This window comes from Lichenostomus cassidix, chromosome 2 (genome assembly GCF_008360975.1).
Source record: "Lichenostomus cassidix isolate B80296 chromosome 2, HeHo_3.0, whole genome shotgun sequence".
Classification (NCBI taxonomy): domain Eukaryota; kingdom Metazoa; phylum Chordata; class Aves; order Passeriformes; family Meliphagidae; genus Lichenostomus; species Lichenostomus cassidix.
In genome coordinates, this window is record NC_139482.1 from 22,930,884 (window position 1) to 22,955,768 (window position 24,885).

Genomic DNA, 24,885 nt, shown 5'->3' on the forward strand with positions numbered 1-24,885 from the left:
GGAAATGCTAATTTTTTTCAGATTTTGAGCAAACATAAGCAGATGATAGTAACAATGTTGTAGGTTCCAGCCCAAGAATTTAATAATGTTTTAAAAGTTGAAAATTAATTGGAGGTGCTTGCTTAGGACAGTTCTGTATTTCAAGCAGTTTATGATATTCTTCCTGAGAGCTCTTCATCAATATTAACACAGAGATAATTTCTGTTTTGAATTTCTATTTATTCTACATTTATCAAAGACAAACATTAGGGAAGAAATCATGAAATATTTGCTTACTGTCATTTGTGTTGTATACCTGGAACAGAAGAAACAAACCTGTCATTTTTGTGAAATATTACTTGACATGTCTCTGCTGTGCTAATTTTTTTATTAAAAAATGTGAAATTTATTGCCCCAAATGATAAAGATGTTAATGGTAGCTGCAACAGGTTCTCCTACCTTAAAAATACTGACATACTGTTACCAGCCTCACATTAATGCAAGTAAGAAATAATAATACACTTAACTTGGATGGTTTTTAAATCAAATGGTGTATCCACATAATGTCTTAACTTTCAGGAGCAAGCAATTGACCGAGAGCATGAGAGAGATGTATTCCAGCAAGAGATACAGAAGTTGGAACAGCAGCTTAAGGTTCCCCAAAGGAGTCAGCCTGTCAATGAACATCAAACCAGAGAGGTAACACATTTTACTTCTTGTACTTAATGAATATAAATGACAGGTTGACAGCTGTTAAGATACTATAATGAAGCTATTTTATGGTGTATTACTCTGCATCCATTTGCAAGCCAGAAAAGTGAATTCCCTGAGACTGAAGGGTGAGGTGTTGAGGAAAAGTGGTGAAACTGTGTTTGGGGTTTTTTTTAGGCTGTTTAGTTTTAGTGGCAGACATACAGAAATTTCTTAACTTTCAAGGCTCTCTTGTATAACTTAACTTAGAAAATCCACTGTTCTCAAAAGCTTGTGGAAATATTCAAGACTATTTTAGCAATTTTACATGTTCTTACATTGCTTTTTGACATCATGTTTATAGCACAGGTACACCACTGAGGGAATTGAGTTACTGATGTTTAACACCTGAGATGTAGTAGCACTCTCTGTGTACACCTGAACCTCCCCAATGAAAGTCTGTTGGCTCTGAAACAAATGTAGTGACTGTAGAACAGCAGCTCAAGGGAATCACAGAAAATTCTCAGACTCAGCAAAATCAAGAAGTGGCAGCAGTGCAAATGCTATATATAATAATGCTTTTGCAGATTTTGTTTGATGAACTGTCAAATTACATCTTATTTTTTGTGGGTTTTCTTGTGTACTGCATTTTGATCAAGACTGATACTTCTTCATGATTTTCTTCTTGATTTTCAGTATTAAAATGCCCTCTATTAGGTTAGATTATAATTTTCAAATCAAAGGTCTTACTAGAGTAGTTCAGTTGCTGTAATTCAATTCTTAAATACTAGCAGTATTTGGTATTCTGTATCATAGAAAATAGTGGAAGGTGTCCCTGCCTGTGGCAGGTGTGTTGGAACTAGGTGATCTTTAAAGTTCCTTCCAATCCATACCATTCTATGATTCTAGGATATAGTTTAGGACCACAGACAGTAGTAGGACGTAAATTGATAGTTGTGAGATCTGAGTATGAAAGTACTTACTTGTTTAGAATTCGTGTGTTTAGAACCATGTTTCATGGGGTTTCTAAATATATTTTAATACAAAGGTTTGTATGGAATATGACAAAGTGTTGAGTCAGTACTATGTGATGTGGTTGTCATCAGCCGCTGTGAACAATGACTCTTCTGGAATTAGTTGGGTACATATTAAACAAAACATATAGAGCAATTCTGCATCCATTTCCTTCTGTTGCCAGGAGTGTGCACATTCCTCTCCTGCTGACATATTACACAGATGAAGGTGGCATGAGCACAATTACTTTACCTGGACGAATCCAGGATGTTCATTTAGGGTACATTTCGTTACATCTCTGTTTATTATTTGCAGCATGGATACCATATGAATTCCTGGTTAGAATTCTCATATTAAAAACAAAATTCTCCCAAGAAAAATTCAAATTTGATGGCATAATAAAAATTGTCCTATTTGCCTGTTCAGAATCTACAGTTAAAAATCATTCTGATTTATATGTACATACACAGATGTGTGTACTCTTAAGTTGGCAGATATTCTACAATTGAAATTTAAAGTGTGCTGTAAAATGAAAGACAGCTGAAACGGATTAAAATTTTGAGATTAGTATGTGATGTTTTAAATTAGAAATTTTCAGTACGTAGAAAGCCAGTAAGATCATGTGTGCAAGCACCACAGATGTAGCAGCTGGTTTAGATATGGGTGATGTTAAATGTAATATGCTAGAAAGTATAGATAGGATTTTCAATAATGTATTAGATTTACATTTATCTTATAAAATGTGCTACATGGTCTTACTATTTAGTATATTTTGATGTCACAATATTCCTTGAAATATTTTCTAAATATACATATTTTCATTAGTTATCATGTTTTTGAGAGAGCTCTTCAATTTTTTGTAGTTGTACATTTTTTTTAAATCCTCTTCTGCTTTGCAGGAATGCCATGTGCTTTTTCGCTTGATAACTTAATTTGTTTCTTACTGTTGTTTCAGCTTTGTCAAATTATTCCAGGGATGGTTGTCGTAGAGTTTGCTCTAGACTTGATTTTTATTTTTCCATTTCTCTCTCAGGAGTTTTCTGAGGTCACTTCAGACTGTGATGTTACTCATGGATGGATAACGTCAATAATACCATCCTGTCAGCTTTATGTTCTGGTCCTCTTCTCTCCTGTCTCTTGAAATGCTTTGAGTCTTCTACCTTTTGGCTACATCATAACTTCCTAATTGTAAATACTGAAATCAGTTTCTTGAGTGGGACAAAGATCACTTTCTCTTTCTCTTGCTCAATTGCTAGTTTTGCTCAGGTCTTAACTCTGTACATCATACTGTGAATCTGTTATGCATCTTTCTTATCTGTAATTTCAATTAATAATTTCTGAAATACAGCTAGAAATGGGTATATATTACTATCTCTGCTACTTCAGTTACTCTTTTAATATGTTGTTTCTGAGATACATACATCTGATCTAATGAGATTCAGAATGTTTATTTGGATGTTTTGTCCCCCATAGAAAGTGAAATTAGTGCATCCATGATGTCTGTTTGGTCCCATTTAAGGAACACGGCAAGAAAACAAAGCTTCCTGTCTTTTGTGATTTAAGTATAGCAATTCTCTGCAGTGTTAAAGACCCGATGAGTTTTAGGATATTTCTGTTTGGCACTAATCAGCTCCTTCTTTTGAATATTCTTTTGAATAATTTTGTCACAGATTTTTAGAACTATAATTTTCTTCAGAGGCAAATAGCATCTTGAGCATTGGGTCAAGACGTTCCATCGGTAGCTGTTAAAGGCTTCATTGCAGTGGGCTACATAGGGATGCTGTGCTGCTTGCTTTTAAGTGACTACAGAGTCTGAGGGCTTCAGAAGGGCAAGATCAGTTCTAGAGAGTGGCACAGAACATACCACTTAAATAATGCTGTTTGTATTGCTGGATGAAGTACTACAGTATTCTGACTGTACATTCTGTTTCACCTAAGGAGTAGGAGTTTCGTTATGGGAGAAAGAGAGGAATATTTTCTTCCTGTCAAAAATGCATGGTGTTGCTATTGCTAGCAAACCCTTCCAGTGTAGTACAATATAATAATCTTACCATATTGTCGCCAGGTTGAACAGTTAACAAATCATCTCAAAGAAAAAACAGACAAATGCAGTGAGCTTTTGCTCTCTAAGGAGCAGCTTCAGAGAGATATACAAGAACGAAATGAAGAAATTGAGAAGCTAGAATGCAGGATAAGAGAACTGGAACAAGCCCTAATCATCAGTGCAGATAACTTGCAAAAGGTATTACTTGGTCAAAATTTATCAAGGATTTACTACTTTCTTATTTTCTTGAGACCAAAATAGTGTATTTTTTTAATCTGATAACTATTAATATTATTTCTGTTTAAAGGTGGAGGAAAGGAAACAGTTTGGCACCATCATAGTAAAGGGAGAGTTACCTCTTGAAGTACAACTGCAAGCTGAACGAGAAGCTGTGGACAGAAAGGAAAAGGAGGTAAAATGCCTGTGAAAGGTTCCATGTTTCCACTTACATTTTGGTTTTCCAGTTTTTGCCTTTTGTTGAGTTTAGTGAACTTTACAGATGAAATTTTTTACAGTTAGAGACACAGCAGTCCAAATCCATTTGAAATTCTCTTGTGATCCATGATAGTTGTTTTTTCTATGTTAATATTTATGACTTGCGCGAGTGTTTCTGAAATAAAAATTCAGCCCACATAAGAAAAACTTCATGGCAATTCCAGCTGATTTTTTTAGTGGTGTTTAAAATTCCATTCAGTTTAAGCACTCAGAATGTCACTTAGTACACATTCTTTTGTTTGTGCACAGCAAACCAGTTTACTGTAGACACTGTACTTGAAATTTATGAGATTTAATTTTTTGCATGGCTGCCTACTCCTTTTCCTGCTCCTTTTGTTTGGAAACATAGGTAACGAACCTTGAGGAACAATTGGAACAGTTTCGAGAGGAGCTAGAAAATAAAAATGAAGAAGTTCAGCAATTGCACATGCAGCTAGAAATTCAGCGAAAGGAGTCCACTACACACTTGCAAGAACTTGAGCAAGAGAACAAATTATTTAAGGTAACCATGTAACAGAGAAGCCTAGAGGTTTATTCTCCTTCCTCCAGTGTTGCTGTTGAGCCGCTAGCAGAGAAGGAAAGCCCCGATTCTCAGCGTGGCATAGAAAAAAGTACTTTATTGTTTGAATCCAACACATATATAGAGTTTTCAAAGGTCACCCAGATTGGTCAGCCAAAAACCTCCCCCTAGGCCTGATTGGCCAGGCCTGCACTGTCCAAATCTTGAGACACTGTTTTTAATAACATCCAAACTTTATCTTTGTTTATAAAACACAAGAAGAATTCTCATGGGAAAGACCTGTGCTAGCCACACTCCACAGAAATAAATTCTTTGAAAATGCCCAGACACTAAATTCTTTCTCTTTCTCAAGCATCCCACTGTTCAAGTTGCCAAAATATTATGAAACTCATATGATTACTTCTCATTCAGTGAAATTTGTTTATTTGAATTCCTACACCTGAAATACTCATACAAGAATATGCACAAAATGTTACATACAATTGTAACATGTTTTTGGGGGTATTTTTGGCAGGATGAAATGGAAATACTAGGACTTGCTATCCAGAAGTCTGAAGATGCCACCATAAAGGACCATCATTTAGTGGCTGGGAGGCTCGCTCACATCATGCAAGAAAAGGATCAGGAAATATATCATCTTCATGAACAAATAGCAAAACTGCATCAGCAGCTTGAAGTCACAAATGACAACAAGGTACATACTTCTGAAATCCTTTTCAGAGTCCTACTTTGTGTTGCTAGCCCCTTGAAGGAAAAACCTCTCTCTCCCACCAGTTGCATTGTCTTCTATTGTTGCCTTAATTTAAAAATGCAAATGCTTCCATTTCAAGCAATGCTTTAAACCTAATGTCTTTTTTCTCTTTAGTCTCATTTATGACAGATGTGTTCTGCTTCCTTTTCTTTGCAGTTCTTCTGCCTTATTTCTGCCTGAGTTTTTGTTTTAAATTCTTCTCCATTCCTTACTCTTCTGATACTTATGAATATTTAATGGTATGTGGGTAGCTGAATTCGATCTCAACCGTCGTTTTAGCATCTTCCTTCACATGACTTATGTTCAGTGTTACATTCCAGCGACACCTGCTGGATCGTGTTGGATTTTAAAGCATTTTTAGCAGCTGAACTGAGCTCCATGAGCTTGTGTGAATGCTTTGTCCTCATACAAGTGTTGGCAACTTCTCTTAACCAGTTTCAAGCATGGAGATACAAACAAAATGCTGTGTTTTAGTAGAAGTAGACAGGAATAAAGAAAGAGGCAGATTCATCTTTTATTTACTGAGCTTTATCACCTGTATCTTTCTCTTACCTATCAATTATGTGGCTTTTTGATTATCAGCTTCATCTTCTTTTGGCTTATTTCCATTTTTATACAGATATAAAACACTGATTTTTTCAGTGGCTGAATTTTGCATTCTGACTATTTTAAATGTCATTCAGTAGTCACAAGATTTAACTCAAAAGCAAGTTAAGAACAGGGTTTCTGTTATCATTTGGTAGTTAGCTGAACATTTAGGCTAACATTCTACTAGGGCATATTGAATCCACTAAAATAGGGCTCTGAGTGAGCTGGATAATTTCACTGAGTCTTTATGTGCAAAATTCAGTTATAGTGGACCTCGGTGAATAATGACAAAACTTTGAATTGGGTCTAGTGAACTGGATTTAGGAAATACCATACTTCAAGAATCCAGCACTGTGCTATGCCATACAATGACCCCAGTAACAGAGTTACAGTCCTTGCCTTGAGAAGAATACCTGAGATTCAGTTATAATTAATTTTAATGATTGGTTCTTCTCCTGTTGAAGAAGGAGCACAATTTATATGAAGCTTAATTTTCTTAATTTCATCCTCTGATTTGGTTTTATTTTTCAGGTCATTAAATAATTACTCTGCTTGATTATGAGAGCATTTTAAAATATTGATAGATTACTCTTGAGTTAATCCCTTTTCTAAGTCCCTTAGACTTCTTCATCCCACTAAGTGCTTTTCTTTTAATTAGTGTTTTTGAATTCTGTGGGCCTTTATTCCATTATGTTATGAAGAACAGAAATTGTTATGCTGAGTTGATAGCAATCACCTGGATCACTGTGCTTTCTTCTGCCTGTGGCAGCAGGGTTGAAACTACATGATCTTTAAGGTCCCTTCCAACCCAAACCATTCCATGATTCTATGACTTGTTCAGATTTTATTTAGTGTTTTTGAGCTTCTTCTAGTCTCTGGATTTTTGAAATGAAGTTCTTGGCTGGCAAACTGGCCTTTCTAATTTATATGGTCACCCTTTTTTTAATATATATTATGCTTATTACAAGGTTATCTTATTCTATTTAACTAAATAAGCATAGTGAAGTAGGCTTCACTATGTCTATTTGAGTAACAAATTTAGTAATCTTTCATCTTTTCTGCGTGTTTTCTTCATAGTTCTAAAAGATTGTATTGGAGTTCTTACCTATTTTAGACACCATAACTGATTTTATTTTATTAAATGTATTTCTAAATTATTTTCTGTATATTTTCTTTTGCCTTCTACATTTCCACTGCAGAAGCACTGTTCACTTCAGATCTCCAAACACTCACTTAAAAAAAAATCCATTTTGTTTCTTAGACTTACTACTTATAATCTGGTCTGTCTTTATTTTGTCTTTGTAAAGACAAATTTTTTTGTCATTCTTCTACGCTCAAATGAAATTTGCTTCCACTGCAATTTAAAGAGAATGTTTTTTAACGAATTTTATAAAACTTACAGTATTGGGATCTAATTACTTCTTTTTTATTCCTTTTGCTAATACACTTTTATTTACTGAATTTAGAGTTTATCAACACTAGTCATTCAATTTTTTTTCTACTTATTTATTAGAAGCCAGTATGTCTTTACTGCATCATAAAGTCACCACCTTCATATTTGATCAGTTACATAATTTTATAAGTTTCTTGGAATTTTGAGCCCCTTACACAGCCTGTAATTTAAAGTGTCTTTAGAAGCAATCTAGGCAGGTATTATTCTTAGTCTCTTCATATTTTCACCAGTCTCTGAATTTTGTTTGGATAATCACATGCGTTAAAAAATAAATACTTTTATACCTTTGTCTCTCTTTATTTTGATTTAAACTGTAGCACAAATAAATAAATAAATGTGCTCTGGGTCTGTGTGTACTACTTGCTCTGCGTGTTTGTGCGCACATCTGCATGCGTGTGTGCATGCACACATAAACAGACAAACTCAACTGGTTTGTGATAGGAAATGTGTGACAGAAAATGTCAGAGTCAACTGATAGGTGTTTTCTATGGTCTCAGATTAAAAAACACATTAGAATGGTATTTTTCAACACAATTGGTAAAAGGTTTATTCGTATTTAGAATATATATTCAACTAAATTGGCTGTGTCCTATATAAGCAAGTATTGTGAGCACTTAAACTTAAGTGTTCCATAGCTCTGTGAATGAAACAAGTGCTTTCACTTCATCTGATGCTTTAATACCTATTTTTCAGTTCTTTATGGCCACAGGCTACTTTGTCAGTCCTGTTTGAAGACGTCTCGATTCTCATAAAGCTTTAAAAGAGACATCACAATAAGAAATTCACTGAGAACTTTCTTTTATGAGGTCTTTCAATGTTTGGTTAAACTGTTTCTGTGAAGTCCAGGACAAAAATTATCAGAGTGTTTTTGTTTGTTTTGTTTTTCCCAGATTATTGAAGAGCAAAATGAGCATATACGGGAGCTTGAAGCCCAGATAGAATGTCTGAAAAGCGATCAAGAATGTTTGAAGAAAAGAAACGATGAGGAAGTGGAGCAGTTGAATGATGTAATTGATAAGCTTCAGCAGGAGCTGGCAATTATTGGACAAAAAGTACCAGCAGACATTGCTGCTTTTCAAGAAGATGCTGACAGTGCGAAACACACACTTGATGCAGTTCTGGCAGAAAAGGAAGCTTTGGAAAAGCAAGTCGAAAACATAAATGCAGAGGCTTCTCAAACAAAAAATGAGCTTGAGGAAACCAAGTTAAAAATGAACCAGTTAAAGCAAGAAATAAGTATGTTAAAAAAAGAGCATGAAAGAATAACAGAGAAATATAAGTGTGCTCTGGTCCAAGGTGATAAATCAAAACCAGAAGATAGGAGCAATAGAAAAACTGAACAAGTGGAAGGAGACTTATGTCAGGAGACAGAGCTGCTAGATCAGTCCCAGCTTGGGACTTCAGATGAGAATGCAAGAGTCACCATTAGCAAGATGGAGACACAACTGCAGCAGCTCCAGGCATGCATTAAGCAAAAAGATTCAGAACTGTGCCAGTCCTACAATGAAATAAAAGACGTGAAAGAGCAAAGCAAAGCTGAAAGAGAAACACTTAAAAAGAGGATATTAGAACTGGAAAAGACACTAACGGAGAAAGTTGCTGCTGCTCTTGTGAGTCAGGTTCAGCTAAATGCAGTTCAAGAGCAGAGAAGATTCATTCAGGAGACTCAGGAAGCCTCCAAATGTGTGGATGAAGCAAACAAGAATACCCAAACAGAGAGTTTGAGTGATAGAACTGAAAATGAGACAGAATCAAAATTATCACTCTTAACACAGAGGCTTAGTGAAATGGAAGACCAACTGGCAGTGGTAAGTCATAGCTTGGAGCTAGAAAAGGAAAAGGTGAAAGTTGCACAAAAGGAAGCCATAGTGAAAGAAGAGAGATTCTTAAAGCTTCAGCAATTGCTAGAAGAGGTTCAAGAAAAACATACAGGAGAGATTCAAAAATACATTAAGCAAGAAGAAATGCAGACATTTCAGGTAATTAGATGCCATTTTCTGTTGGCTTGTTTTCACTAAAACCTGTTATTTTATGTAAAGTATAATGAATTAAATGGTTCTTAATGAGAATAACTATAGGAATATTCTTCTGTGTGTAGCACTTCCATTTCTATATTATTCCTACAGTTACAAAGACAAGAAGGATGTTGTTTTAGGGGAATCCCACTATTGGTTTCCATCTTGCTTTAAAAATGCCTTGCCTTTTCATGAATATAAGGTGGTTTTGAATTTTGGACATATAATTTCTTATTCTTAATTTGACTTGACATAGAATGGAATGTAGTACACTTTTACAGCGTGTGTAGGTAGATAAAAATTGAAATGATAAAAATTGTCTGAGAGGATTCAGAATGATAGGGGAAGTGATACCAATTTGTCTGTGCAGGGGTTTTTTGTATGGAGGTTGCTTTTTTATGTATGTTTAATCTTGGTTTATGTTTTCTTATTTTCCCATCTCAATTCCAAAGATACTTCCCTCCAGTAGTTTTTCCAGTATTCATTTCCATGCACCAATGGTTTGTTGCCTCTCAATTTAGAACTTTCAGTCAAAATTGACTGTGCTTGATAGTCCAAACATGGGCCTGATATGTCTGAATGTGAGAGTTTCAGTTAACTTGAACCAGTACCCAAACCAGAACCCAGTACTGGACAAGAAAAGGTTCTAAGATCTTTCATCCAAATACAAATATAAGGCATTTATGACATTCATTATAAGTTAAATAATATTATCAGACCTCATTTCCTGCTCTCTGTTGACCTTCCTCCCTGTGCTTTCTCTGTGGTGTATCCAATTTATGCTTGCAGTTCAGTAAACTGTATGGTCTCTGAATTTTTTCATGCTGTGTTAACACAAATAATATGTTTGTTTTCCCCTTCGCTCTTTTCACTTTGTAAGTTGGTGTGAAAGTGATCAGTGTCATTGACACTTGATTCTTGACTGTTTTCCATATCTTGTGTTGCCATGTAGGCAGGAGCACAGCTCATGGAAAATCAAAAAGAAAATGTGCTTGTTAATGAACTTGAACAAGTTAAAGAAGAGGCAGCTGCTGCTAAGGAAGAACTGAGCAGTTACAAAGAAAAGGCAGAAAAACTTCAGCAAGAACTAGCAGTAAGAACCAGAGTGTTCCGTATTGTATTTAAATCAAATAATTATACAGGACTTACTGTTCAAATATGCATGATATAGCTTGGGGTTTTTTAATCTTTCACTGAGAGTGCCACTAAGAAAAACAGTCACTCGGTGCCTACTGTCAGTGGAACAGAGCTGACAATTGCCAAAGTACATAGTTTTGCTGCAGTGCTACAGTGGATCTAGAGCTGTATTTCTTAGGAGACAATATTTTCTACCATGTTTCATAACTGCTTAAAATAGTACTAAACTGAGTTGTAATGGTTTAGAGGGTTGCTTGGATTTCAGCTATTTTTTAAGTATTTGGAAGGACTGCAATTGAGATTCTCCATATTTACAGGTAAAAGAGGCAAGTCTGATACACCTTCAGGAAGACCTGTGCAAAGTCAAAGAGAACCTAGTTCAAGCAGAAGAGAGGCTTGCAAATTACCTTAGAAAGGACAAAGAAATGATGAAAACTGAAAGCAAGAATGATGCAGAAATATCATGTGATTTGTTAACATGTGAGTCTTCTCTAACTGGAAGCAGCTCCTCATTGCAAACAGACAAGACTGTGGACATCTCACCAGTCCTTGTTAAAAATGAAGAAATCCAAACTGATTTGCAAAATGGATGTTCTTCAGAAGAGATTGCAGAGATTGTAAGAGAATTTACTGAAAAAATCGACCAAATGCAAGAACTCCACGCTGCTGAAATCATGGACATGGAGACAAGACATATCTCTGAATCTGAAGCATTAAAGAGAGAGAAGTTTGTTGCAGTAGAAGTATTGACTGAAGAATGTAATACTTTAAAGGAAGTCATAGAAACTCTACAAGCCAAAGAAGTATGTATCTGCTTTTATAATTACTGAAATACTTCGGTTCACACTTTTGATCTTGCTACAGAAATTCCCATTTAAAATCTGTTAAGTGTGAACCGCCACATACTCAGCAAAAAACTTTTAAGTGTTCTAATGTTTCCATGGCCCTGGGAGAGATTGTGAACCCCTTTCTCAACATTTAGTTTGCAAGTGTGCTCAACTATTGGGTGCTTCCTTGTGTTTCTGCCTTGGACCTGCCCTGTTCTGTGGAATGGGGACAAGTGTAGGTCACCCTGTGGAATGCCATCTCTCTCATGTTCAGTTTTATTACTTTTATTGCAGAGGAGATGGAACAAAGAGGTTCACATTGTTTCCTGCTTCTTAAAAGTTGCTTCCTTATTGAGTGGGTGAGGGTTGTTTAAAGATTTGCTTGTTTTCCTTTCTAAATACAGAGAATCCCAGGTTCTGGATTAGCACGTTCTCCACCATATCAAGCTAGAGATGGAGGTTCTAGTGGTAAGAAACTTGTTTTTACAGATTTCAAACAGCATTATAAATTAAATCTGCTTTTTTGATATTAAGTTCCCCATTAAAGATTCTGTATTCTAAGAAACCAAAACAGCTACTGCCCAGATTGAAGCAGAAGCCTGTTGCACTAACAAAAGGTTCTGGGCCTGCCATGTCTATTAATTTGGTACAAAAGGAAAATGTCTGGAGCGGAGATGGGTTTAGTTGAGGCATCAGATGCTAATTTTTTTTCTTCCCATTGAAGTTCCTATATCCTTTTTAGCATTACATTATCTCTTCTGCGTAGTTTCATCATCTCTTGATAGTATTTAAAGTTACAGCTCCCTAGCAGTAGGAGATGATGACAGATATTAACTTCTCCAAGTGCAAGCAAAATTATTAGAGTGGTCCTTTTCATAGGCTAGGCTAAGCATATTAAGTGTGGGTCATTTGGCAGAAGTGTTTGTGCAAGTAGTTGTTTCTCTTTTAAAACTAAACTAGGATTTTTAAGTTTGGTTGTGGTTTTATTTTTTAGTTTTGTTTTGCTGCTACTACTTTGAAAAACTATAAAACAGGTAGTCTCCAGGCTTAGAATGAACCCTTAGTGACCTGCAACTACCTGTTAAAACAACAGATAAAAAATACTCTTTTGATGCCTGTTCTTCAAAGCTTCACAGTAATCCAGCTTTCATGTTTTTCTCTTCTTTTATTTTAGACTCCAGTTCAGACTGGAGTCAAGGAATGTATCTTGCTCAGACCCAGGGATCCGACACAATATCTGAAGGAATAGATGAAGGTGAAACTTCAACAGATTTACTTCCTAAAAAAATTAAGGTAAAATAGACCCAATATTTTTTTTATGAACAAGAGTGATACTACTGAAATTTGAGACAGGCTTCTGCTTGATCATTGATAAGAGAGCCATTTAAGTTTTAGTGTTGACTATTTTAATACATTTTAAAATATTTCTGAATGATGAGATGCATTTTTGCATTTTAAATTAGGCTAAATAAGAGTTTTGTATCTGTAGGCTTGTTCTCAGTTATGATTATGAGGAATAAAATTACTGTCATCATTTATTGCAATTTTGTTGTATTAGCAATAATGTCATGATCATATATTGCATAGTTTTATAGATTCTATTTTTATAGCTATGGTATGAAAACAAACATGTTTATTATAAACAGTAAGGGTATCATGCTTTAATTACATTTTTTAAAAAGTCTTTTTTGACAAAGCCCTAGCTTCATAGCAATTTCAAAAAGTGAATGGCAAAGCTCACCTGGAAGCTTCCCAGGATTTTGTTTTTAAAATGTCAGTTTCCATTAATAGCTATTTTAAAAACTAAAAATTGATTTGACAGATGTACACTGGAAATTTTCATTTGAAACTGAGGAAAAGTACAGGTATTTAATAAGTTTCTGTCTGAGATACATAAAGGACTGAGTGACACTTCTGTCCTTGATACAAGGAAGCAGAGTTTCCTTATGCTGATCAAACTAGAAGCACCAGTTTTCCAATACATACGAAATAAGGTTGCAATTACTGTTGTAGTTATTATTATATGTTGTTATTACTGGCATTACTGTTTTCTTTTTGTTTTTATCTTAGGGTTTGCTGAAAGCAGTCCATCATGAAGGCATACAGGTGCTGTCTCTCACTGAATTTCCATATGGTGAAAGAGATCTGTCACCTCATAAGCAAGAGCCAGAGTCTTGGCTAGAAGAAAGAAAAGCTTTCCTAAGCACCATCTCATCTTTGAAAGACATAATTGCAAAAATGCAAGTTCATAGAGAAGCTGAGGTATAAATAATATCCTAAGATTCTGTCTGAACAAAAAATAATTTATTATAACCTTGTAAGACACATTCACTGTTCAGGTTTAACTATTTAAATACACTGTTACAAGGCAAAATATTTTTTAAATGTGCCATAAAACTGCATCTTGCATTTTATGGTAGTAGTCTGTCTTAAATTACAGCTTGTATTTGTTCGTCTGTTCATTGAAAACTCTTGGTTAGGTATAGATCCACCTTTTAAAAAAATTCTATTTCGAAAGCATGTTCCAGTAGCAGTTGAAGTTGATTTTTTAATGCTGTTATTTATTAGCTTGTTAATCAGTAATCTGTTAGAAGTTTTGCTTGTTAAATTACTCCAGTTACACTCTTGGGTATATGTAGGTAGTTTCTATTACTTCAGCATTTCCTTTAGCATGCAAAGTGGGCAGATGGACTTCATGCCATTTAAAATCAAATCTTTTTCATACACAATATCTTCACACTACCACATAGCTCTGGGAGAGCCTAGGAAGAGATGTAGTTAGTACATAATTAGTAACTACACAGGGCTGAGGTTTCAGTTACAAAAAGCTAAATTGCCTCCATCTAAAACAAAGCTAAAAGTTTAGCTTTTGTGAATGCAGAAAAATTTGTAATGTGTACAGTAAATGCATCCATTTGGATGGATGACTGTTACACAATGATTAAGAAAAACTAAATATTCCACTGAAAATGCACACTTTACATAGAATTACAATATAATCTTTCAACTCTTTAAATTGTTTTTATGCCACTGCAGATTTATGCAAGTACTGAATCTCCTGAAGGTGTGTCCGACTGGCGAGGAGAACTTCTACATGCCATTCAGCAGCTTTTTGCGAGGGAACAAAATGTTCTTCTTGCTGCATTTCAAACTGAACTTGCAGAAATGGGCACAAGAGATGCAGCAATGTTGATGAATCAGTTAGAGCACAGACTACAAGAGCAGGTAATATAAACCATACTGTAGTCAAAGTGTTTGTCTACATTAGATTTTAATTTTAAATATATAAATCCATTAAAAATATATGTATTAATAGTAGTTTTGACAGTGTAAGGATGAAAACAAAGACTTGCAGGAAGAAGTGGTGTCTTTAAAAAGAAAAATGATGTGGCATGGGGAAGAAGTTTTTTGGGTGCACAAGTTGTAGAATATATACAGCCTTCCGAGATTAATTTGAATTTAACACAATTGTCCTGAGCTTGATGTCATTAAGTTAATTAGAATTATGTTACATTATCTAAGAGAAAAGGTAGCTTGTTTATATGAAACAAGTTGCAAGCAGAGGAAGTGATAATGCTGCTGTGGGACAGAGAGAGGTCAGTTATCTTCTCTGGAACATGGAAGGATTAGTGAGAAAAATTGCAGTTTGCCAGAAAAGTGATAGCTCTTTTCAGTCTGTAATTTTGATGCCTAGTAGAGAAATAAAATAAAAAACAACAAACAGCTCTTCAAAATATTATAATACTGACTTAATTGAAAATGTTTTGAATATATATGCATTACAAATATATAAATAACTGTGATATCAACACCTTAGATATTCTCATAAAATCTGGAGTTTTACTTAGAAATGTTTCTTATGCTAATAGGCTACTAACCAGAGAGCAGCAATGGACTGTCTTCAGAATGCAGACAGAAGAAGTTTGCTGATGGAGATTCAAGTATTACATGCTCAGATGAACAGTAAGAAAAGTAACCCAAAGAGAGAACAAGAGATTGATTCAAAAAGCCAAGGTGACTAGTGTGGTGATATATGTCTGTTTCCAAATGTTCACAAGGCAGTGCTTGTAATGTTGTACGTGACAAAAATGGTGACTTTCTTTGCTCTACAATTTTGATATGCTTGTTCTGAACATGCATACTTTTATCTTCTTCAGTCTTATTCAACTAATTTTGCAAAAATTAAAATATTATCTTTTTTTTTTATTTGTATCAAGCTGAAAGTGATACAAAGTTATGTTGAATTGCTATAAAAGTCGAGCTTGAATTTTAAGGCTATTTTCCATGTATATGCTTCACTATTTAGGTTCAGCAGCTTTGAAATTATCTAAGTTGGATAGTCAGTCATAATGCAGAAACTAAGAAGCAATTAGAATGAAGAACAAAAAGTTCAGAGAACAGGTATTCTTTAAAATTAAGTAAAGCTCACTATCGGTGTTTCGTTACAAATATTAGATCACAAGTATACATACGTAGTATATCTAAATTCAGTTATGTTAATCATTATCCAGTTGAAGCATATTGATATAGTTGCACACATTTTATAGCCTTTAAGAAATTCAGGAGTTGAAGTGATTTCTTGAAATGATAATAGGTATTCAAGTATAAAAGGCATGGTTTTGCTTTATTCCACTAATGAAAGAATATATTATTTTAAAATACCACTCTTAATGATAGCCTTCTGGTCATGCTCTAGCTAGGGGAAGCTTTACCTAATCAGATTTTGTTTGTTTATGAAGTAATTTCTGTATTAATGGTGCTCTCATTAGAAATGCTGGAGTATAATATGCAGCAGAAGCAGTTGCAAATACTGGAGATGCAAGTGGAGCTCCGGAGCATGAAGGACAGAGCAGCTGAGCTTCAGGAGCAGCTGAATTCAGAGAGAATGATGGGCGCAGAGCTGAGGAATGAACTTGCACAAGCCAAACTAGAGCTTGAAGCTACCCTCAAAGCACAGCACAAGCACTTCAAGGACCTAGAAACCATCAGGTGTGGCTTCCAGTGACAAGCTTTCTGTCTTGACTGCGAAGATTGTCTTTCCTAATCTGAAATCATAATACTGATTTTGTTGAGGACATGTAGTATAAGTGCTTCTCAGTATTTCTGTAAAACCCATCTGACAAAAAAAAGACTTGTTACATGTGACGAAAAATGTATTTCAATTCATAATTTGATTTAATGCTTTAGTAATTATAAAGTTCCTTTTTAAGGTTTGGCACATTAGACTACTGTATACAAGTTAATAAGTAGGCCATATTTGTTAAAGGTTTTTAAAACTGAACATGCGAAAAACATTGCAAAGTTAAGATGACTTTGCAAGTACTTCCATATGAAATACTATTAAGTGTTGCTTTGATGTAGTTGATAGCAGAAGTAACAGGCCGCAGATTTGGCACTTAAGAAAGCCATTAGTATTTATGCCTGAATCAGAGGGATGCACCCATGAACAGTATCTTAATGTTCAGCTCAGTGATAACACATTAAACTGGAGTTTAAACTGGGATTACTTTACAGATTACTTTATATCCTTTACAGACCATCAGAAGCAAGTTTCTTTCGCAGATGGATGCAAAATATATTTGCTAAAAATGAAAATTCAGGTCATAGATTTCTCTTTTTCCCCCAATATATATTTTTTCCCTTGAGAAACAGGGTAGCAAGATGCACTTCCAGTGCATTCTTTAAGATTTTGGCCAGTGACTGGATTAGGTTGAGCACTGACTGCCTCTGAGACCCCACAAGTGGCAGCTACAAAGTGAGCAGGATGGACACACTTTTTGTTGTTCGTGACCTATGCAATTCTTTTGGTTTTGAGTTAGTCTTGTCTTTCTAAATAGGCTTTTCACTGTTACTCTGCTGCACTAGCAGTGTTTTCAGTGCACAGGATGGAATAAGTACCAAGTAACTGACCATATCATGATAGGATTAGAGCCATTGCCTAATGTAGATGTTGCCCTGTTCTCTTTTAGGACTGAAGTTAAAGAAAAAGCAGCTGAGCTAGATATTCTCAAGGATACAATGGCAAACGAACAGAAAAAATCAAGAGAGTTACAGTGGGCTTTGGAAAAGGAAAAAGCTAAAATGGAACGCAGTGAGGAAAGAGGAAGAGAAGAGCTTGAGGTATTCCATAATCCCAAGTGGCCTGGAACATCAAGGAGCATGAAAATATTCTTTTGGTTAACATTTCATCTCATCTTATATTTTTGTCCAATGCATACTTCATGTTCTGTCTTCAACTGTAGTATTATATCATCTATAGCTGAAGAAAGATGTATAGAAGCTGTGTAGCAAAGTAAGAAAAAGGTCTGATGCACATTCCATTTAAATCAATAGGAATTTTACTGTGCTTTTCAGGCCCAAGATGAAAAGATTCTATAATGGCCCTCAGTTATTCAAGGGGACAGGATACTGCTAAAATGGTTATACCCCACCACAGCCTGACTCATAAAATATAGTATTTAAGAATATGATTTAAGGAGACATATTGTTTGTCACTATTTAAAAAGTCAGCAGTTTCACCTCATGAAAATCAAACTAGGGAATTTACTTTAGGAGAAAATGCTTCATTAGTATCTTCCTTGGTACCTCTGCAGTGTTTGCTATAGTGAAGGGGAGAGCAGGTATCCTGATACAAGACAAAAGACAAAAAAAGCAATAACTTCAACAGCATGGATTTATTTACATCTTCAAATCTGAAGCTGAAAAATCATTTTCACAGTTTTAGAAAATAAAAGCAGCTGGCTGTCTTCGACTTCAGAACTACAGCTGTTTGTATCTCACTATAAAGTATGTGTTACAAAGATTCTTTTATTAAATAATCTGATTTTAGAATAAAGACACCTGTAATGTATTTTAGTATCAGATGTAACTGCAGCATTCAAAGTATCATCAGAGCATTAATTGTGAATAGCAAAACCTGTTAAAAGCAGCATGTGTAGAGGTAGCATATTTGCAATTTGCAGAAGATAATGGAAAGTATACACAAATGGTATTAATCAATTCTTCTCTTTTCTTTTGAAAGGACTTAAAATTTTCTCTTGATGATCAAAAACAAAAGAACTTAGAGTTAACTAAACTTTTGGAGCAGGAAAAGCAGCTGTCAACTGATCTGCAACAAAAAATTGAATCCCAAGAAGCACTCAGTGCTGCCCAGCTGTCACGTGAGCGAGGCCGGAATTCTGAGTTGCAGGTGCTTCTTGAATCAGAGAAGGTTCGAGCTCTCGAAATAAGCAGTGCCCTAGAAAGGGAAAAAGAGCTATGTGCTCAGCTTCAAAGTGCTGAAGATAAGGGGCAAGCTGGAACACCTAATCCATCTGAGGAATTGCTTAAAGAGCTACAGAAGCAAATGGATGAAAAACATGACCGTATAGTGGAGTTAGTAAGTGAGATGGAGAAGTATAAACTGGAATCTGTGCAAGTGAGACAGCAAATGGAAAAAGAAAGGCAGATCCAGAGGAAAGCATTACAAGCAGAACAAGATGCTAACATAATAGCACAGAAGAAACTCCATGAACTGGAGTCCAAAGTAGAAGACCTTCAGTGGCAACTTGGAGAAAAAAAGCAAGAAGTTTATAAATTAGGGAATGAAACAAAGAAGTTGCAGGAGATAATCCAAGATCTACAGAAAAAAGAGCAGGAGGATGAAGGAAGAAAGGAAGCTGAAAGGACACCAAGCCACAACCCAAATGAGGTACCGTGGGACTGAAAGTAATGTGTAATACTGAAATATGCAATTTGTCTTTAATTCTTTTGCTCAGTTGTGTGCCTTTACTCAATCTGTAAAATAGCCTGCAGATTACAGAATACAGGCACAAGAGAATGGAAAAGGGAAAGCATTCCAGTTTGCTACCTAAAACTAATCACATGCTTGCTCCTGAGAGTGAACTGGAGAGGAGCATGAGCAGGAGAAATGCATCTGGATGTATACACACATTTTGTGCCTAAGTGTAGGAGAAGAACATTTTCTGCAACCAGTTGCAGGGATGAGCTGTTTCTATTCAGGAATGCCCCAGGTCACTGCCCTTAATCTTTAGTTCATAAACTGCAAGGGGTCTTTGAAACATTCTAAGTGATCTTCCAACAGCTTCAGGAAATAAATGAGTTATCAGTCAAACAAGCATATGCATGAGTATGTATATGTTTGCAAACAAACCAGAAGAAAGAAATCAAGGTAAAAGTCAATTTAAGAATAATCCTAATTTTTAGATGAATGAAAGTGGTAACTCTGTTGCCTCTGAAGTCTTTCACTCTCATAAAATGTTTGGAAAGTTTTAGAATTATTTTTAAATTACTTTTAGAACTTTTTCAGAAACTTGGCCTGTACGAGGTAAGTGTTGCTGGATGTGTGATTTGTGGATAGGCACAGAGAGGACTGGCAGGAGACTTGTTTGGTCGTTACTGACCATGGTTTTTGCTCATCCTGACATCATTCTTTTTGCCAGTTACCTGTATGTGGAGCCAGGAAGGAAATTTTTCTTTTCATCTAATTTGGCTGCTGGTTTTTATCTTCTGAAGCATTGGAAACTACCCACAGCTAGAGGCAGGATGTTGGGTGTATTGATAACTCTGATAGCAGCAGCCTTCATGCCCCACTCAGTTTGGGCACCTTTTTCTTCTGCACAGAGGTAACTGCTAGCACTGTGGTCAGCAAAGAGTCTTCCCTTGGATCAGGTTAGCAGCAGCTGTTGGGGTTTTTTCCCCTCTCCATCAGCAGATAGTCTGATCTGTTTTGCACAATCCGCCTGGAATTTCAAATAATGAATCTCTTGCTATTTCCTGTGACATTTGCAACACTCTTGATTTTTTTTCTTTGGTACCATGCTGTAGACAAACAGCCAAAGGCAGAGCCATGGACTCAGGGTTCTTAGTGAAGGATAGCAGTTCTTCCATGGCAGTGTTGGGAGGTTGTTACTGGGGAACACCTCTTCAGTGCATTGTTTTGCTTGTGTTAGCATCAGTGGCATAGTTGCCTGTGTCTGTGTACTGACCTCCATGACCATGGTGGTCTCTTTCAGCCCCTGTTGTTCTGACCATGAATTGGTTGCCAACACACATAGGACCACTTGCCCAAATTCCTGCACAACTGGAGCTGCTGATGGATGAAACAGAAAGGCTTGATGACTTCCTGCTGAGTTTTTTGACTGTATTCACACTGTAGCTTCATGATTGCTAGATCTTAGTCAAGAAAGACACTACACCTTTCATAAATGATAGTTTAGTGCTATACTACAGCAGTGCTGTAGTCACACTAAACTTCTTTCTATGTCAGAACTGTGTCTGGGTGTGTTGCAGAATTATATGTTTTCATTTTTACAGCACTGGATCACATACATTCTGTGTATATATAAAATATATATTTCTTTCCAGACGACCTGGGATACACCCAATGACAGAACAAGAAATTGGGTTCTCCAGCAAAAAATGGAAGGAGCTGAGACAAATGAGTTGACTTATCGTACACTGACAGGAGATCTCTCTGCTGCTACTGAAATCCTGGAAAAAGTCAGACAAAAGCTGCAAAATGCATCTCCAAAGCTGAAGCAGTTGGCTTGGAAAGCTGCTAGCAGGTTAGACCAGTGTCGCTGTTGAGCAGCTAGCAGAGTAAAGAACTCAGTTCTCAGTGGCAAGAAGGAATGACCTTTATTGTTTTGATTTCATCATATATATAGAGTTTTTACAGGTCACCCAGATTGGTCAGTCAGAAACCTCCCCCTAGGCCTGATTGGCCTGGCCTGCACCGTCCAGATCTTGGGACACTGTTTTTAATAACATCCAAACTTTATCTTTATTTATAAAACACAAAAAGAATTCTCATGGGAAAGACCTGCACTAGCCACAGACCAGTCTTCAGCTATTTGGTATTGTTAATAGCAACCAGCAAACTAATATACTGGGTTTGAATTATAATTAACAGACTGCAGGATTTAACTGAGATTGGAGTTGTCCTAGTTTTATAGTGTATGCTGTTACTTGAGATATACTGATGGAAGACAGGATCACAGAGTATCAGGTGCTGCTCTAAATCTTACGTATTTTAACTGGGTCCTTTTTAAGGTACAGCAAAATTGTCCTTTTTTCTCTGAAAAGTGATATGGTTTATCTGGTATGGTGGAGGTAGATGGATTTGAAATAGTAATTAAACAGTTCATCATGTGTAAGGGGATGAATATAGGGATTATTGTTCTGAATCATCCTCAGGGAAAAAAATTATGGTCATGTGAAACTGATTTTGATTCTTATTTTTTGGAGGTTATTATCTCCATAAGATTAAAAAATATTATGGTCCATCGGAAGTTTGAATCTATTTTTATTTTGCTGTGATGGTCATTTAATATGAAACTTCCTTCTGAAATATTTGGGCAAAGCAGAACCACTATTTTAAATGCAGTTTTTAGCAGTCGCTTCATGTAGAATATCTTTGTCTACAAATGAGTGGAAACTGTTCTATACCCTTTTTTTTTTTGATTGAGCCAATTTTGTTTAGATTCACTGAGCAGTCTTGAAAATGTTGCCCTGTCTCCAGTAACTGTGCTGAAGTGACTTGCTGTAGATCTCTGGTGCCCCACGGAATCCACGGAAAGCCCAGCTAGTCTACTCCTGGTGGCAGAGTTGACCTGCTGTTGAAACTGTCCCTTTTGTTTCAGATTACAGTTTGAAACAGCAGATGACCAAGACTTCGTTGCAGTGCAAAATGCTATTGAAGAAGTTATTTCAGAACTGAAAATACTGCCTGGATTGTCCAGTCTGGAAGAGGTGAGAGTCAGTGCTGTAACTTTGATGATAAGCTGTGAGTAGAAACCAGCAAGGAGTTTGTAAGCCTGTACTTATTCAGGTCTGTACTTCATAGAGGAAAATTCCAGTGAGTGTTCTGATTGGAGTTGGTAAAGTGAAGTTGGTAAAAAACCCTTTTCTTCTTTTTTTTTTGTTTCAATTTTTAATACTTTAAAAGTGATTTTTCAACTTTCAAATTAAAACTTTTCCAGTTTCATTATAAATTTCTGCATCTTGTGTTTTTTCTTTAAGAAAAGATATTTTCCTTTCAGCAGTAATCCTGTAACTGAGGAAACTTTTCTCACTATTTCCTGATGTTAAAATCAGCATTTAGTATTTACTGTATTGTGTTGACAGAACACATTTACTTAAACTGCCATGTATTTACCAAAGGAAAGGCCACTGAAGATGGAGTAGCATGCACCTGTGTAAAAAATGCAGTGAGATAATCTGTTGCAAAGAATTCAGTAATTTTTGATTTTTAAGTGAGCTTTATTTGGTCCTTATCTGTATTTTAAGTAAGTGTATTCAATGTAACTTGAAAAAAGTTTTGAGGCTTTTCTTTTCCTCTAAGTCACATAAACATAGTAGAAAACCTTGCAAATTGTTATAGCTGGTACAATTGAGTTTGTATGAAAATATTCTTGTACAGGAGAAGTATAGACAAGGAAGTCACATTAATCTGTAGTTTGGGTGTACACTGAAGTTTTCTATATACAAGTTGATACAAAGCTATTCTCATTATCTACTAAAGTTATTCCACTGTAAGCCAGTTGTTTTCAAATTGGCAACTTGGATTCAATAGAAGTTGAGTTTGGTTTTCTTTCTTCCTCATAGCTGAAGCTGGTGCTGCCACCAGGGACTCCATCCAGCTCACTGACTGAGAGGCTGCTGAGGCAAAATGCTGAGCTGACAGGCTTTGTCAGCAGACTGAGTGAAGAAAAGAATAATTTGAGGAATGCTGTTATGAAACTGGAGGAAGAACTGAGAAGATACCAGCACAGACAACCTTCTGCAGACTATGTATGTCTTTGGTGGTGCAGATGTAATGAGTTATGTATAGAGACATAAAAGCATAATTCGTTGTCCTAGTCATGCAGTTGAGAGTGATCAAGCTCTCTGCATTTCTTGGCTTCCCTCTGCAGAGTAAATGGGTGTGAATTATTCTTGTTCAGTGGTCAGTATGTCTCAGCTCACTCTGTTAAGTGTAAAATCTCATGATTTTACCCATCTTCTTTTTGTAAACTACACTTTTCTTTTAAATGCCTTGTGCCTTTCTTTTTTATCTGTATCTCATGATCGTGATAAGCAGCAAATAGATCCAGGTAACTTCAAAGCCATGAAACTAGTATGATCTGATTGAGGAGAATTTTTTTGGAGAAGCTTCATTCTTTTGATACATTGCTCAGGCTGCTAAAGTCACTGTTTTTGAGATGTCAGAGGGCAAGGGTGGCCTCACATCCAGCAAGTGGATAGTTTTTCTCATGAGTTTTATGAGGTCTCCACCAAAGCAATGACTAGAATGATACAGCTTAAGCTTTTCCAAATTTTGTGTTTCAAATTCAGTTCCTTTGTCTTCAGTCTTCTAGGCACTCATCGGATGTTGGAGTTAATATTGATGCTCTTGTTGCCTCTGAGAAGGAAATTTGGAACAGAGAAAGGCTGTCACTGCAGAAATCTTTGAAACAAGCTGATGCAGAACTCTCCAAGCTGAGAGCAGAGCTCAGGAGTGAGGCTTTCCTCAGAGAACTGGGATCAGATACTGAAAATGCTGTTTTAAGGGTAAGAAGATTTCCCCCACGTACTAACTACAGCTGCTTTTTAAATTTTGATTTGGGCCTATTTTCAATTGTGTTCACTCTGCTTATTCTGAGTGAACAGATATTTAGTTCTAAAATTTTCATCCTCAGGTACCTGACTATTATTTCTTCTCTCCAAAAATGACATGTAAGCACCTATGTTGTCCTTCTGTGTGTGCTTTATTTCTTGCTATTTAGGTGATCCTCAATATATGAAGCTGCATTCAACAAATGTGAGCAGCAGCACAGTCTTCTCCATGATACTGAGAAATGAGTAATCACAGAAATGCTATAGAAGTAACAATGGCAAAAGTCTTGGAACTGTAGTGATGCTTGGAGCTTATGAGGCATTTTGTCTTTTTCTCTTGTCGCAGAGAATTTATGGCAAATACCTACGAGCTGAGAGCTTTCGGAAAGCTCTCATATATCAGAAAAAATATTTGCTGCTGTTACTAGGAGGATTCCAGGAGTGTGAAGAAGCCACACTGGCCCTCATAGCACGGATGGGGGGACAGCCTTCCTACACAGACCTTGAAATCATCACACATCATTCAAAGGGTTTTACACGATTTCGCTCTGCAGTAAGAGTGTCCATTGCAATTTCAAGGTAAACTGGAGGAAGTTACATTTCAAACACATATGACTGTGCAGTTTAATATATACTTTTCTAGCTCTCTAGTGAAATCTAGAAATTGTCATGTTCCCTCCTGTTTAAAGGATATATTTTTGGTAGTGATGAATATAGTAAAATATTGTAGGGTGACAAGGTGAACTGAGTGTAGGTAAAATCTGTTATAGGAATA

At 36.0% G+C, this 24,885-nt stretch overlaps 1 protein-coding gene across 6 annotated transcripts in view; it reads left to right on the top strand.

Annotated features, from left to right (window-relative positions):
* Positions 1-24,885, top strand: part of AKAP9 (A-kinase anchoring protein 9) — a 107,296-nt gene that overhangs the window by 78,397 nt on the left and 4,014 nt on the right. For all 6 annotated transcript variants that reach the window (XM_085050694.1, XM_085050696.1, XM_085050695.1 and 3 more), the window contains 21 exons: positions 559-678; positions 3,749-3,925; positions 4,035-4,139; positions 4,572-4,724; positions 5,257-5,436; positions 8,425-9,513; positions 10,502-10,642; positions 11,004-11,489; positions 11,918-11,981; positions 12,688-12,806; positions 13,584-13,775; positions 14,550-14,738; positions 15,383-15,527; positions 16,283-16,502; positions 17,483-17,633; positions 18,535-19,203; positions 20,880-21,079; positions 22,157-22,265; positions 23,121-23,306; positions 23,865-24,065; positions 24,457-24,689. In XM_085050694.1, coding sequence (XP_084906820.1) covers positions 559-678; positions 3,749-3,925; positions 4,035-4,139; positions 4,572-4,724; positions 5,257-5,436; positions 8,425-9,513; positions 10,502-10,642; positions 11,004-11,489; positions 11,918-11,981; positions 12,688-12,806; positions 13,584-13,775; positions 14,550-14,738; positions 15,383-15,527; positions 16,283-16,502; positions 17,483-17,633; positions 18,535-19,203; positions 20,880-21,079; positions 22,157-22,265; positions 23,121-23,306; positions 23,865-24,065; positions 24,457-24,689 — 5,129 coding nt within the window. The remainder of the gene's footprint in view (positions 1-558; positions 679-3,748; positions 3,926-4,034; positions 4,140-4,571; positions 4,725-5,256; positions 5,437-8,424; positions 9,514-10,501; positions 10,643-11,003; positions 11,490-11,917; positions 11,982-12,687; positions 12,807-13,583; positions 13,776-14,549; positions 14,739-15,382; positions 15,528-16,282; positions 16,503-17,482; positions 17,634-18,534; positions 19,204-20,879; positions 21,080-22,156; positions 22,266-23,120; positions 23,307-23,864; positions 24,066-24,456; positions 24,690-24,885) is intronic.